At 35.5% G+C, this 16365-nt stretch overlaps 1 protein-coding gene across 1 annotated transcript in view; it reads right to left on the bottom strand.

Moving 5' to 3' along the window:
• Positions 1-513: 513 nt before the first annotated feature.
• The window catches only part of LOC150087273 (TATA box-binding protein-associated factor RNA polymerase I subunit B-like), a 225439-nt gene continuing 209587 nt past the window's right edge, over positions 514-16365 (bottom strand). Inside the window, exons 13-14 of the mRNA XM_090372433.1 lie at positions 10951-11048; positions 514-1073 (exon numbers count right to left, since the gene is read on the bottom strand). Coding sequence (XP_090228559.1) covers positions 514-1073; positions 10951-11048 — 658 coding nt within the window. The remainder of the gene's footprint in view (positions 1074-10950; positions 11049-16365) is intronic.

The raw sequence follows: 16365 nt of genomic DNA, 5'->3' as shown, positions 1-16365 counted from the left end.
GAATTTTTTTTAATCATACATGTGGCAGAGATTATAGTTCACTGAGGAGTAAGGCACTTGAAGCAATTAGCGTCACTTCCTTAGTGTTAAACAACCCATAAAAAGCCAAGGAAGAAATAATGATGTCAAATGAAAGCAAGTGAAAAGATAAAAGGTGGGTAACTTTTTAACAGATGTCTATGGGAAAAGACATCTTCAAACTTAACTACTAATGAATATATAATGAATCAGTCCATTTCCAGAGCAGTGATAATCATGTCAAGTATCTTCTGAGAGGAGGACTTCGTAACTGTGCCCATGAGAAAAAGTAATCAAGTCTGCTGAGTGGTTATAATTCTGCTGCAGTACACTGCTTATCAAGCAAAACATTCCTGTAAATAAAATCTGCAATAAATTAGAAAAGAAAAGCTTTTATTTAGAGAGATAAAAAATATCTAGCTTTCACAACAGGAAGGATTACAAAGTTTTAGGTAAAGAAGAATAAAGCTTGATATTGTCTTTCACACAGTGTCATTAAGTTTCCTTTTTTTTTTTCTTCTTCCTGAAAAGTACTCTCTCTATTTCCATCACCTCCTTGTATAATTCTGTTGGAATAGTCTCTATCAGTGAAGAACACAGTTTTAGAAGCCATAGAAAATTTTGAGGAAGATCCTCCAAATAATTTTCCAAATTTTTAAGAGAACAATGGGCTAACCAGTATTTGCAACAAATTCGACAAAAAGCAATGTGATTCTTCTCTTTTTTTATATTTTTTGACCTTTCATTTGTTCTTTTGGACTGGATGTTTTCTGAAACCTTATTAATTCTTTTCCAGAGAGAATATTCTTTCTTTTCAGGCTTTGTAATATAATTTAGAGAATTAGAAGAAAAATCTATCATCAGATTGCTAAAACTTGGTACACTACAACCATAGTACTGTTGGGAACTGCCACCTTGTTTTGTATAATGCAAAACGGCTGCTGTCAAGGGGAAACTTGATGGTGGGCATTGTTTAATTTCTCGGCAACTCCCAATCAGCAGATCACTAAATGGTTTCTTTAACATGTTACGGAATGTCTTTTCTTTGCTTGAATCTGAGAAAGAAAAAATAAATAAATAAGTGTACAATCAATAAAAACTGTTAGTTTAATTTATTTAATTGTCTTAATTTTACAGTAATTACAAATAATTATTAAACTTTCAAAACTATTGAAAAAACATGTAATAAAGTGTATGCATAAAATATTCACTATTATAGTGAATATTTAGCACATATTAAGTTGTTATTGTTATTGTTAATAAAATAGTAATATTTTTAAATCATGTAAAAAGAAGCGATTATATATATATAAGTATTTTTTAAAACTACATTTATTAATCATCCATATTTTGATGGTCCTTTCTGAGTAGTCCCAATTTGATGTAATGCACTAAATTCTGACATTCTTCAAAAACATGGAGATAGCAATTTTTGATATGCATTTGAGAATCGCCCTAATATATTTACAACTCCTGACGACTGGAAAAAATTTTCTCACAGCTCCTCTTTTAACTTTGTTAATAAAAAAAGTTTCAGGGTGCAAGGTCAGGGCGGTTGAGGAACACATTGACAATGTGGCTAAGTACTCGATGACAGTACAAGCAATGTGAAGTCTCACATTGTCGTGACACAGCATCTGCCCATCTGTGTGAAGCTGTGGTAATTTGTAACAAATGTGATCCCACCAAGCGTGCAGTACAGTTCTGTAGTGATGTCTCGTAACAGTTGTATGATGTGACACATGTTGGTAAACCATTCCTTGAATGTAAAAAAAAAAAAAAAAAAAAAGAAGAGAGAGAGAGAGAAAGATATGATCATAACCTTTCCTGCAGAATCCACAACTTTTGATTTTTACGGTTTTTGCAATGGCATTACTTCCAAACAGAGATTGTTGTTTACTCTCTTCATCAAAATGCTGAAGCCATGTTTCATCTGCCACTGCTCAGGTGTGAGCAGTCTTGGAAGCCAGGATGCATAAACATGTCATATGCAAGTGGTCAGGAACAATACCCTGTGTGCTTCCTACTGATATTCTTAACATTCCCGCCATATAATGATCTCTCACGATTACAGAAGTTTTCTGTGGTGACAGCAGTGGTTTGAGCTCCAAGGTCACTGATTTTTGTGATTGAATCACCTCCATCTTTAAATATTCTAAACCACCCTGTGAGTTGTGTTCTTGGATATGCCTCTTTTAACATTTCACATGTGCTCCTGCCGAGGTTTCTTTGAAACAGAAACAAAATATGAGAGTAGCATACTGCTCTTCACGTGTTACATCCATTATTATGTAAGCGAAACTGAACAGGTATAAAACTGATTGACCACCAAGGTCACATCGTGCACACGAGTAAACTGCACAGTTGCTACATGATGCAGCTCAATTCGGTCTTAAATTCTGCAACTCAGCTAGAAATAGCAAGTAATATGGCTATTCATGAAAAATTATGATCATTCTTTATTGAACAACCCTTGTATATTCAAGTACGAAGAATTTTATTAGTAATATAATAGGTAATAAAAAAGGACGACAACAATCAATCCTTTGAAAATATTTAGAAGTCTCTGTGACAGTGCTAGTACAAACATAAGAGAATGTTTGATTTGGATGAAAGAACAACAATGCATGATAAAATATTAACATATTAATATAAAAAGCTTAAAGTTCACCTACTCAAAAAATCTCTGAATCTGAAGATTTAGAGATGTTTGAGTAGGTGAACCAGTGGAAAGTGTTCACATTTGTTCCACTGGAGCATGCCACAAAATATGTTTGAAGTACGATAAGGTAACATTTATTATCATCCTATAAAATATCTGAGAAACTCCAAACAAAGTCAAATGTCTAGCAAGTAAAGGCTCTCAGCAAGCAAAACAAGGCTCTCTTAATCAAGATTTGGCAAGACATACACTGGCACTAAAAAGAGGTCAACACAAAAAAAAAACCTTACATTTTTATGACATACAGATAATTAAGAAAAATAACCAAAATATTAGCCATGTTCTTACATGGCACCATTGAAGAAATATTTAACATAAACAAAGTAAACTAAAGCAATACTGGTTTAGTTCTGATGTTTGCATAAAAGCCAGTAATTTAGAGAAGTCATATAACACTTTCTTTTTTCTACTTTGATTTTTTGACTCTTCCCAATTTGATTTTAAGTGCTAAGACAGGCATAAACACCTATAAAAATTGGTTTCCTTATAAACCCAAATAGTTTTAGACCTATTATTGATTAATTTGGTGTAATCTTCAATTCACCAATCATAAAAATCAATTTAAATGTTCAATAAATGCTAATTCAATAATGCAGTTGTCTGTGTATTGATGAGAATAAAGCTGATAGTTGAGAGGGCAAAATTTCAAACCCCAATGCTAAGTTTCTAGTATATTTTATTATATACTTTACACTTACACTGGTGTTCAAAGAAAGTGCATCACCCCTTAAAATTCTAATTGGGCTCTGAATAACGTAAGTATATGGCAATATTTCTTACAGATTGCATCAGATAAGATTGACACGCATAGGTGATAATGTAATATTGCGTCTGCTGTTACTTTCAGCTATATAAGCACACTGCAAGAGTTAGTCATTCCTTGCATGTGTCAGGATGGCGAGTTATGTGCAGTTGATGCCACGAAGAAAGAGTGCTATTGTTGCTTTATGTAAAGATGTTCTTCTCATCATATTGCTTATAGAGTGTCTTGCAATCAGTCGACAGTGAGTAGAATCTGCTCTTTCCATTTGAGCTAGTACTACAGCAGTTATGTATGCAGCAGGTGGTACTGAGGTTAGAGTATTATTAAGTCTAATAATAGAACTAATAACAACTAATAAATAAAATTAGTAATTAAAAGTACACTGTTATACCAAGTGAGACTGATTTTAAGATATTTATTGCAATATTAAAAATTTTTGGTTAACATTTCATGATAACTGAACCTTGTCTTTAGGCTTAATCAGAGATGGAACTGCTGTTAACTGGATTGTGGAGTAGATGAGAGAGCCGAGACTGATGCTATTCAGTAAGTGAGACATTTGCGTGAACTGATATATATCAGTTTGAGATTATACTGAGTGAAATCTCTGCAATGCTTCAACATATTTACATTTTGGCATATTTTGTAGAAGATGATACCCACTTCTGTGTATTGGACTTCGATGTTGCACTTGATTTTTTTTTCTCAGTTCACCTTTTTTCAATATAACTCTTTTTTTCCTTCCATGAATTTCTGGTAATGTAGGTCTTTGATATTCTTCTCCATGATGTTCATTAGATACCATTCATGAGAGTTTGGGAGAGCTTATTCATGATAGCCTAGTGCAGAAGTGGGCAACCTTTTTTGAATAAAATGCCATATTCGTTTTCAGAAATAGTGGAAAGGCCGCACCGATCCTTCAAACCACCACTTACAAAGTAAAACATACTTAATTATCAGTGTTCAATTTTATTACATATAACTATAGAAAAGGCAAATAAATTTCAATAAAACATACATATTTACAATATTCTCATCATAATACATCCACCTACATTTTATATGAACACAATTTTAAAAAAATATAATTATAAAGATAATAAATTATTTTCTAAATTGTTATTCAAATGAAAATTTATAGCAATTATTTAACATTCTCTTTGTGTATTATACAAGAATAATTAGGAAAAACTGTACTATTGTAAAAAATAATTTAATATGAGTTAATTAATGAGTTGAAGATTTGATGCTTTGGTGGTCGAGTTGTTTACCAAAAAAGATGTCTCGGCTGAAACCACTTCAATTGCACATTTTTAATGAGCTAAACTCACCAGAATGCATTGGTTTCAGCTGAAACATATTTTTTGATAATTAATTAATGAGATTTTTGGGTTTGTTTTTTATTAGATAACAACTGGATATTAGGCTCCATCTTAGTTGTATGCAACTTGAGTTGGTCTTCTAAATGAATATCAGATATCTGAGTCCTTAAACGACTTTTAATTTGTGTAAGGTATGAAAAGTTGATTCGCAACAATACATAGTTGCAAAGCAAGACAGCAGTTGTTTGTTATTTGGTTTTTATGAGCATTAGCAACCAAGGCCATATTGCTCCGGGGATATGCAGTGGTCATTCCCTGACCTTTCCGCATCCTCCATATTTGGTGGTCACGAGCTCGAACCCCGGTCTAATCATGAAGCGTGTGCTACGCACTGCTGCTCCTGCCCACCTGGCTATGGAGGCACCCAAGACAGCAGTCGACGAGCATGTTGATGTAAACGTGGGTATTCAACTGCATTTTTCCATATTTCAATAGGATCTTTTTTTGTATCAAAAAAAGTCTTTATCATATTATCTTCTCCTAATTCAATTAATTCCATCTGTAGTTCCGTGGATGCCATCAGGATATCAACTAAATGTGGTTCATACGCCAATTTCATTTCTAAAGTATGTTCTTCGAAATCAGAAAATCTACAAACTTTGTATCATTGTATTCTTCAATTAGCATGTCCAATACGGTTTAGTCTTTGAATGTGTCAAATACAACATATTTCTGCTCCTTTAATATATTTTTTAAATGAGGGAAATGTTCCCCAGATATTTCTGATTTAGAGAAAAGAGTTTTATAAAAAATTAATTTTTTTTTGAAATATCTGAATTTTTTGCCAGATGTCATATATATAAACATTTAATTCATTTAATGCAAATAAACATTTAATTCATTTTGCTTTTCCATAATATCACACAAAAACACAGCATTTCTACAAAATTCTTCATCTAATAGTCATCAAGTGCATTCTTGTTGTTGTTCCTCGTAAAATTTTTTAATTTGCTCTCACAAAGCCAAAACTTTTACTAAAATTTATCCTTTTGATAACCTGCGCACTTTACAATAATATGGCAAGTCGACATTATATGTCTCATCATCCAATATAAGCATGTTTCGAAATTGGCGATGTCTTAAAGCATTTACTCGAATAAAGTTAACAATTGCAATAATTTTGTCCAAAGTATTGCTCAACGTGGAGGATTTGATTAAGCACAAAGGTTTTGTTGGTGTAATATACGGTGGAACGAAATTAACTTTTCTAAATTGGGCTTTTCTTTTTTTAACAATGAAACGAATCCTTCTCGCTTTCCTCTCATAGAAAGTCAGTGCATACAATACACTCACCAGGTTACCAAGGTTTATTCCTCTCTCAAGACACATTTCTTTAAAATTGTTAAAAATATCAATTCCATGAGTCCTTCCAGTGGGCGTACCCAAAGCCAGCAGTTCCTCGTAACAATGAAAATCTTCAGTCATAGCACAAATAAAATATAATATTCGAGCAGAGTCATTTCTATCAGTGGTTTCATCTAACACTATTGAAAAATATACATCTTTAGAGTGAATTATTACCTGAAGTTGTTCTCCTACATTCTGAGCTAATTCATATTGTCTATTAGTTACAGTTTTTCTTGAGAGAGGTAATTGTTTGTATTTGCCAACTTTTTCCGGATCTAAACATCCTACTGCTTCAACAATACATTCTTTTATCATTTCGATATCACTAAATGGTTCGCCTTTTTTTTCCAAGTACATGCACTATTTTGTATGTAACATCAGTTGCAGAAGTTCCTTGCTTAATAAAAGCACCAAAAGCCTTTTCCTGGTGCTGTTTTTCTTTCTTCATTTTTTGAAGTGCAGATTTACGAGCTTCTCCTTCTAATTTTACATATTTATGGTTTTCTGAGATGGATAATGTTGATTTGCATTGTATTTTTTTAATGTTGTTAGTGCTGTATTACGTATCAAACAAACCATTTTGTCTTTCACAGAAATAAGAAAATACTGCATCTCCCAATCTTCTTTAAATGTTCTGTTTTCTTCATTCAACTTCATTTTAACTTTTTTGGACATGATGGAAATGAGCAGAAGCCTGAAAAACAAGATGCAGGATATTTCAGAGACTGCTGAAAGTCATTGCGGTACAAGTAAACACATGGGTTCTGTTAGGGTAGCTAAGAATAGAAAGAGGTGCATGTATACTTGCATGTACACCAATGCTAGGAGTTTAGTAAATAAATTTGATGAATTTGAGGTATTGCTCAAAACATTAAAGGCAGATATTGTTGAGATATCAGAGACATCGTGTCACACAGATTTTGCATCGACATTCACACATGAGGAGGGGTTATGCTTTTAGTTAAGAAACACATAAAATCCAAGGAAGTGAAGCCAGTTGACATCGCTGGACAGTGCAGTGTCAAGTCAGTTTGGTGTGACATAAGCATTGGGAGATCAAAATTGAGAGTAGGAGTGTGCTATAGGCCTAATGATTCTGATGAGTATAATAAGAAACTGTACAGGGAAATAGAGTGGGCCAGTAAATCAGAGAGTCTTATAATGGGGGATTTTAATTTCCCAGATATTGACTGGAATTTGGGGGCTGGTCACTCACACACTAGCAAGGCTTTTGTGGATTTATTGGATGATTGTTTTCTACATCAGCATGTTTGGGAGGCAACTAGAGGGAGTAATACTCTTGATAAGGCAATTATCAGTAGTGATTCTTCATGCATTAAGAATCTGCAGATAAATGAACCACTAGATGGCAGTGATCACAGTGTGCTGAAGTGGGATTTACTCAAAGAGGTAACTACCATTAGGGGGTAAAGGGAAGTGTTATTGCTTTCGTAAAGGCAACTACGATGGACTGAGACAGTATTTAAATTCTATACAGTGGGACCAACTGATGATGTTGCCAACAGTAAATTCAAAATGGAAAGCATGCAAAGAACTTATCTTGGAAGCTACTGGGCTTTACATACCAACTAATAAAAATACTGTTCAAGGTTTAGGCCTAAATGGATGTCAGATGAACTAATGAGACATATGGCAGAGAAGAAAAATGCATGGGATACATACAAATTAACACGTGACACAGAAGCCTATGATAGATACAAGTTGATCTGTAACCAAGTTACAAAGGAGGTTAGGCAGGCGAAGGCAGATTACGAGAAATCTTTGGCAAGGGACGCAAAGAAAAACAGCAAAGAGTTCTTTACGTATGTAAACTCTAGAAGGAAGGGGATGAATCAGATTGGTCCACTTGATATCGACGGTTCAACTGTTGATGATCCTGCTCAGGTAGCTAACAAACTAAATGAATATTTTGCATTGACATTCACACATCAGGAGTTATTCAGCGAGAGGAATGCCAGAGGTGTATTCAACTCTGGCAGTAAGCTACAGAATCTTGTAATAACTGAGAGTAAAGTGGAGGAGAAATTGTTGAAGATAAACACAAGAAAGGCACCTGGGGTGGATGGGATCTATCCAGTTATATTAAAGGAGGCAGCAAAGGAAGTAAGCAAACCCTTAGCCATAATTATGAGAGCTTCCTTGGACTCAGGGGAGGTACGCACAGACTGGAGATGTGCAAATGTGACCCCAATTCACAAAGGAGGATCAAAGGCTGACACAAGTAATTATAGACCTGTGAGTTTAACTTCTGTTCCAGGAAAATTAATGGAGGCACTGGTTAAAGAAGCACTGCAGGATCATCTAGACAAGACTTCAGTTATAGCTCGGACACAGCATGTTTTGTTAAGGGGAAGCCTTGCCTGACCAATTTGATTGGCTACTATGATGCAGTCACAAAAGAACTGGATGCCGGGAATAACTTTGATATTATATACTTGAATCTTAGAAAGGCTTTTGATACTGTTGCACATGGAAGACTGCTACACAAATTGGAGCAGTGTGACATTGGAGGCAAATTGCTGCTATGGATAAAGGGATGGTTGAGGGGGTGAAGACAGAGAGTGGTGATCAATGGACACTGCTCATCGTGGACTAATGTTATTAGTGGAGTCCCTCAGGGTTCAGTGTTGGGTCCATTATTGTTTTCTGTATTTATAAATGATACTGATGATGGTATATCAAGCTTAATGTCCAAGTTTGCAGACAATACGAAGGTTGGCAGGGTTGTCAAGGACACTACTGACACTATGCTGCTGCAACAGGATCTGGAAAGGTTGAGCAGATGGGCTGAGAGGTGGCAAATGAAGTTTAACATTGACAAATGTAAAGTACTACATATGGTAAACAGCAACCCCCAGAGCAACATATGAACTCTGTGGTACTACACTGACAGTGGTAGAGAATGAAAGGGACCTGGAGGTGGTTGTGCAGGCAGATATAAAGTTCTCTGAGCAGTGCAGATGGGCTGCATGAATAGCTTATGGTATATTGTCAATGATATATAGGAATATTTCTAGCAGGGATAAGGAGGTGATTATCCCTTGTATAAGGCAATGATCAGGCCACACCTAGAGTACTGTATACAGGTCTGGAAGCCTATTTCAAGAAGGATGTAGATCTGCTGGAACGAGTACAGAGAAGGGCAACAAGATTAGTGAATGGAACAAAGGGGTACTCTTACGAAGAAAGGCTAAAGTTTTGCAAATTACAGTGTCTGGAGACTAGGCACCAGCAAGGTGATCTGATAGAGGTGTATAAAGTCTTGAATGGTTTGAGCATGCTCAATGCTGATGGAATTCTTCCTCTTGCTCAGAATAATCACCTGAGAGGGCATAAATTCAAATTGAGGAAAGACAGATGTAGGATAGACGTGTGGAAATTTGCCTTTGGCCAGCGGGTGGTTGGTTGGTGGAACAGACTTCCATCCGTTGTCATGGAAGTTGATAGCCTAAATAAGTTTAAGGCTCAGCTGGACAGGTATTTCGAACGAACAGAGGGGTGAAGTGGAAGTGGTTTTTTTTTTTTTTTTTTTTGGCTGATGCTGCATAAGCTTGCTTTCTTGCATGAAATGCCTCTACTAATGCTAATGCTAATCTAAAAATTAAGCAATTGTGAAATCAAACATAAGAAATTACAGGTTACAAAATTCAAGACAAGAATACATACGGTTGTCAAAATATTCACAGTTACAAATATGCACATAAAAGGAACAGATAAAAAATCACAATGTCACAATTTAAATTTTAAAATAAAAAACTATTTTCTTCAAATTATTAACTCTGTTAAAATATTTTTTTTATTTTAACAAACTTAACAGAGGATTAGAATTTTTCTTTTATTAAATAGCTCTTATTTTAATCATTTGTGATACATAAAAACGATTTTTAAATAAATAGAAAAAGTTAAACATGATATATTTTACTTTTTAGATCAAAAAATATGTATTTTCCTTTTTTAATTATCTGAATAATGTTTCTATATTGTGAAAAAAATATATAAAGCTTTTTATTATTAAAACGTTTTGAATATTTAATTTTCAAAAATATTAGTTTAAAAGTAGTAGGATTATTTAATGATTTTATTTCCTCTTTGTTTGACAAAGGCTGCGGGTTGCCCACCCCTGGCCTGGTGTTTGTATCCGTATATGGAGTATCCGACTACTAACCCACCAGACTTAAATCTTCAAACCATTTCTGGGTAACCTGCTGCACTTTATTATAGCTGCCAAATTTGATGCCCAAAAAGCTGGAGATCACATAATTGTAAGTAAGAGGCAAACAGATTTTTGGGCTTAAACAGGCAAAAATGCAGATTTGTGGGAAAAAGAGGTCTTTTTAAAGTCCACACTGCACTATAAATTAAATTTCACTGACAGCATACATACTTTATATTAAAATGTTTACCAACACAGTATGCTTTCAAACATCAGCTTACCTATTTCTGTTTGTATTTTCTGTTAGATCAACTGATTCCGACTGTGCATAATTTTGTTCATAAAAATGGTTTTGCTGTCTAGATTTGACTGTCAAGAGCATTTCCAAAGTTTCACATTATCATGACCTGGCATTTATTCTAACCCATTTATAGGATCTGATGTAGGGGGCGGAAAGCTTTGTTATAAAATAAAATTATACATACTTCGATTTACAAACTTGCAAATTTATATTACAGGCAACAATATAATACATTAGACTTACCACATGAGGTATTTTTTGCATATGATTTCTTAGGATGCCATGTTTGGACAGTCCCTAAATAAAATGATGAAAGGGAATCCATATCCAAAGCATCATGCCTATAGGAAAAGAAAATTAATGAACAATGATGATCACTTGTAGAGATAAATACTTAACAATACAATCAAGTTGTAAATATTATATCAGATTAAAAACATTTTTTGTTTTTGCTAACATGAACAGCTCCTCCATAACTACAATTTATACTTGTCGATCAATTCGGCCCTGGAGGGATTGTGCAAGGCTCAAGGGGTAGAATTTTTTTCAGCCTGGACTGTACTTGTTAACAGGAGAGATTGCTTCTACAGGGATGGGATACACTTAAATAGAAAGGGTGCAAGAATTTTTGCTGATGCTGTCGAGGCAGTGTTAGGTGGGTCGGAAAACTGCTAGTTGGGGGGGATACAAGGACTAATAGATTAACAGTAGCCAGTGGCAGAGGTGGAAGTGATTCTTGCACTGCTTCTATTGAAATGAGCAGAAGTCTGAAAAACAGGATGCAGGATATTTCAGAGACTGCTGGTAGTCATTGCGGTACAAGTAAACACATGGGTTGTGTTAGGGTAGCTAAGAATAGAAACAGGTGCATGTATACCTGCGTGTACACCAATGCTAGGAGTTTGGTAAATAAATTTGATGAATTTGAGGTATTGCTCAAAACATCAAAGGCAGATATTGTTGGGATATCAGAGACGTGGTGTCACACAGATATAAGTAATGCGGAACTGGAATTTGGGGAATACAATGTGTATAGAAAGGATAGACAGGACAGGAGGGGAGGAGGGGTCATGCTATTAATTAAGAAACACATAAAGTCCAAGGAAGTGAAGCCAGTCGACATCGATGGACAGGGCAGCGTCGAGTCAGTTTGGTGTGACATAAGCATAGGGAAATCAAAATTGAGAGTAGGAGTGTGCTATAGGCCTAATGACTCTGATGAGTATAATAAGATATTGTACAGGGAAATAGAGTGGGCCAGTAAATCAGAGAGTCTTATAATGGGGGACTTTAATTTCCCAGATATTGACTGGAATTTGTGGGTTGGTCACTCGCACACTAGCAAGGCTTTTGTGGATTTATTGGATGATTGTTTTCTACATCAGCATGTTCGTGAGGCAACAAGAGGGAGCAATACTCTTGATCTGATTATCAGTAGTGATTCTTCATGCATTAAGAACCTGCAGATAAATGAACCACTAGGTGGCAGTGATCACAGTGTGTTGAAGTGGGATTTACTCAAGGAGGTAACTACCATCAGAGGTAAAGGGAAGGGTTTTTGTTTTCGTAAAGGCGACTATGATGGTCTGAGACAGTATTTAAATTCTATACAGTGGGACCAACTGATGATGTTACCAACAGCAAACTCAAAATGGGAAGCATTCAAGGAACTAATCTTGGAGGCTACCAGGCTTTACATACCAACTAAGAAATATTGTTCAAGGTTTAGGCCTAAATGGTTGTCAGATGAACTAATGAGACATGTGGCAGAGAAGAAAAATGCATGGGATACATACAAATTAATGGGTGACATGGAAGCCTATGATAGATATAAGTTGGTCTGTAACCAAGTCACAAAGGAGATTAGGCAGGCAAAGGCAGACTATGAAAAATCCTTGGCAAAGGATGCAAAGAAAAACAGAAAAGAGTTCTTTACATACTTGAACTCGAAAAGGAAAGGGATGAATCAGATTGGTCCACTGGATATTGATGGTTCAACAGTTGAGGATCCTGCTCAGGTGGCTAACAATCTAAACGAGTATTTTGCATCTACATTCACGCATGAGGAGTTATTCAGGAAGGAGAATGATGTAGGTAAAGTAAACATTGGCAGTGAGCTGGATGATTTTGTAATAACTGAGAGGAAAGTGGAGGAGAGATTGTTGAGGATAAACATAAAAAAGGCACCTGGGGTGGATGGGATCTATCCAGTTATATTAAAGGAGGCAGCAAAGGAAGTAAGCAAACCCTTAGCCATAATTATGAGAGCTTCCTTGGACTCAGGGGAGGTACCTATGGACTGGAGATGTGCAAATGTGACCCCAATTCACAAAGGAGGTTCAAAGGCTGACACAAGTAATTATAGACCTGTTAGTTTAACTTCTGTTCCAGGTAAATTAATGGAGGCACTGGTTAAAGAAGCACTGCAGGATCATCTAGACAAGAATTCAGTTATAGCTCAGACGCAGCATGGTTTTGTTAAGGGCAGGTCTTGCCTGACCAATTTGATTGGATACTATGATGTAGTCACAAAAGAACTGGATGCAGGGAATAACTTTGATATTATATATTTGGATCTTAGAAAGGCTTTTGATACTGTTGCACATGGAAGACTGCTGCACAAATTGGAGCAGTGTGGCATTGGAGGCAAATTGCTGCTATGGATAAGGGGATGGTTGAGTGGCAGAAGACAGAGAGTGGTAATCAATGGACACTGCTCAACGTGGACTAATGTTATTAGTGGAGTTCCTCAAGGTTCAGTGTTGGGTCCGTTGTTGTTTTCGGTGTTTATGAATGATATTGATGATGGGATATCAAGTTTAATGTCCAAGTTTGCAGATGATACAAAGGTTGGCAGGGTCGTTAAGGACAATACTGACGCTATGCTGCTGCAACAGGATCTGGACAGGTTGAACAGATGGGCTGAGAGGTGGCAAATGAGGTTTAACATCGACAAATGTAAAGTGCTGCATATGGGAAACAGTAACCCCAGATCAACGTATCAAATCTGCGGTACTACACTGACAGTGGTGGAGAATGAAAAGGACCTGGGGGTAATTGTGCAGGCAGATATGAAGTTCTCTGAGCAGTGCAGACGAGCTGCAAGAGTAGCTCATGGTGTCTTGTCAATGATAAAGAGGAATTTTTCTAGCAGGGATAAGGAGGTGATTATTCCCTTGTATAAGGCAATGGTAAGGCCACATCTTGAGTACTGTATACAGGTCTGGAGGCCTCATTTCAAGAAGGATGTAGAGCTGCTGGAACGGGTACAGAGAAGGGCAACAAGATTAGTAAATGGAACAAAGGGTTGCTCTTACGAAGAAAGGCTTAAGTTTTGCAAATTACAGAGTCTGGAGACTAGGCACCGGCGAGGTGATCTGATAGAGGTGTATAAGGCTTTGAATGGTTTGAGCATGCTCAATGCCAATGGGATTCTTCATCTTTCTCAGAATAATCACCTCAGAGGGCATAAATTCAAATTGAGGAAGGACGGATGTCGGATAGATGTGCGGAAATTTGCCTTTGGCCAGCGGGTGGTTGGTTGGTGGAACCGACTTCCATCACTGGTTGTTGAAGTTGATAGCCTAAACAAATTTAAAGCTCAACTGGACAGGTATTTCGAACGAACGGAGGGGTGAAATGGGAGTGGGTTTTTTTTTTTTTTTTTTTTGTTTTTTTTTTGGCTGATGCTGAATAAGCTTGCTTTCTTGCATCATATGCCTCTGCTAATGCTAATGCTAATAATAGAGCAGTGGTTCTCATCCTTTTTTGCCCCATGCACCCTTTTCACCATATGTCAGAATGTCTTTCATGACCTTTCCAAGATTGTCTGACTCAAAAGGCTCCAAAATCTGTGCATAAAAAACAAGAAAAAGTCAAATATTTATCTTTATTTTTAATTTAATATGTGACATCCAATAAAGTGTGATGTCCTGTTGATTATGTGCAATCTGTAGAATTGTAGTTTGTAGAAAGATCAATTTTCCAACAGTTTGAGTCCATCAATCTGTTGTCCCAATTCCCACCCTGAAAACCCAAAAATTCCTCCATGGTTGAGAACCCATGTAATACAGTATATAAGCAGAATAGTTTTTAAATTTAATTTAAATATTGACCTTTTATATTTTAGTAATTTGTTACAGGTATACATGAAAAGAAGTCAAGCAAGTCACATGATTACTGTATTTGTTTATGTTCGCCATTTTCAAAGAGAATTTTGTAATGATATCGCAGATTATACCGCTGTTTTTACATTTATTTTAAATTAAAAACCCCTCACTATGTCTCCTAAAGTTAATAAACCTCATACACAGAAGAAAAGAACAAGATTAAAGCTTAGTGACAAACTTAGTCCAAACTATTACATTAGGGTCACCCAGAATGTTAATTCATATACAGCAGGCCCTCATTATAACACGGTTCACTTTACACTGATTCACTATAACGTTCTTTTACAGATTGCATTTTTGGCATATTTAATGAAATTGTTTCATTTGATGGAGTCGATAGCTTGAAAATGAATAGCAAAACAGCATGAAAACATATCCCACGCTCAGTAAAATTTTCTTGCAAGCTAATATAATTGCAGTACAGTGACGTTATGTAATTCCGAGATCATTTTAAAAAATGATCAAGTATATTGCTTGTAATATTTGCATTATACGCAATTATCCGAAGTCTAGTTATCACTCAGTACAGTATTAGACATTGTGCATAACAGACAGTTTACTCGAACATTTTATCATAATTAATGCAACCAAAGCAGTTACATTTTCAAAGAGTTAATAATGGTGAATAAGAATGAAAAAGCAACGTCTGGATGCAGTATGCAGACTATAAATGTAAGAAAAAGATTGAATTTGAAAATTAAATCAGATGTTTTGAAGCGAATAGATTCCAGTCAACGACAAGCGGATGTGTGCCATAATTTAGGACTGGCAAGTTTAACTGTAAGAACAATTATAAAAAATAAAGAATTAACTTTAGCAGTGGGAAAGACAGCTGTTCCACTGGCCAGCTATTAGGATTGAAATGGCGAGACTAACTAATTTTATTGAAGATAATATTCAATGCAGAATTCAGTTAAGTTAAATATTATAAAAAAAAAAAGAGAGAGAGAGATTAGCGTATTACGATCTGAAGAAAGCTCATCTAAAAAAAAAAATCCGTAGAACCATTTAAAATTAGTAAGGGCTGGTTGAATAGATTTAAAATCCAGGGAGAAGCCGCAAGTGCAGATCAAGGAGCTGAAACTCTCAAAAAAGAACTTGTTAAAATTATTAAATAGGGGTATTATGTGTTATACTTTTCAACAAGTTTTTAACATAGATGAAGCAGGACTTTTTTTGGAAACGAATGCCTAAAAGAAGTTTCATATTGAAAGAAGAAAAAAACATGCCAGGTTTCAAAGCAGTGAAGAATTGGTTGACTTTATTGTCGGGTGGTAACACTGCGGGGGATTTAAAATTAAAACCCCTTTTAGTTTACCAGAAAGCGGGCCAAAGTACAACCCAAAATCGACACATTTTTCATGATTAAATTCATCAATTTAGATCAATTAAATTCATGATTTTAATTGGAATTTTATGTTTATGTTTAATAAGTTTAATTTTGATAGTTACCACATAATTATATACGTATGCAATGCAGAATATTTTA

This window comes from Mastigoproctus giganteus, chromosome 4 (genome assembly GCF_048544385.1).
Source record: "Mastigoproctus giganteus isolate SK-2022 chromosome 4, ASM4854438v1, whole genome shotgun sequence".
Taxonomy (NCBI): Eukaryota; Metazoa; Arthropoda; class Arachnida; order Uropygi; family Thelyphonidae; genus Mastigoproctus; species Mastigoproctus giganteus.
Note: the sequence above shows the minus strand (reverse complement) of the source record. Positions and strands in the feature narration are given on the sequence as shown.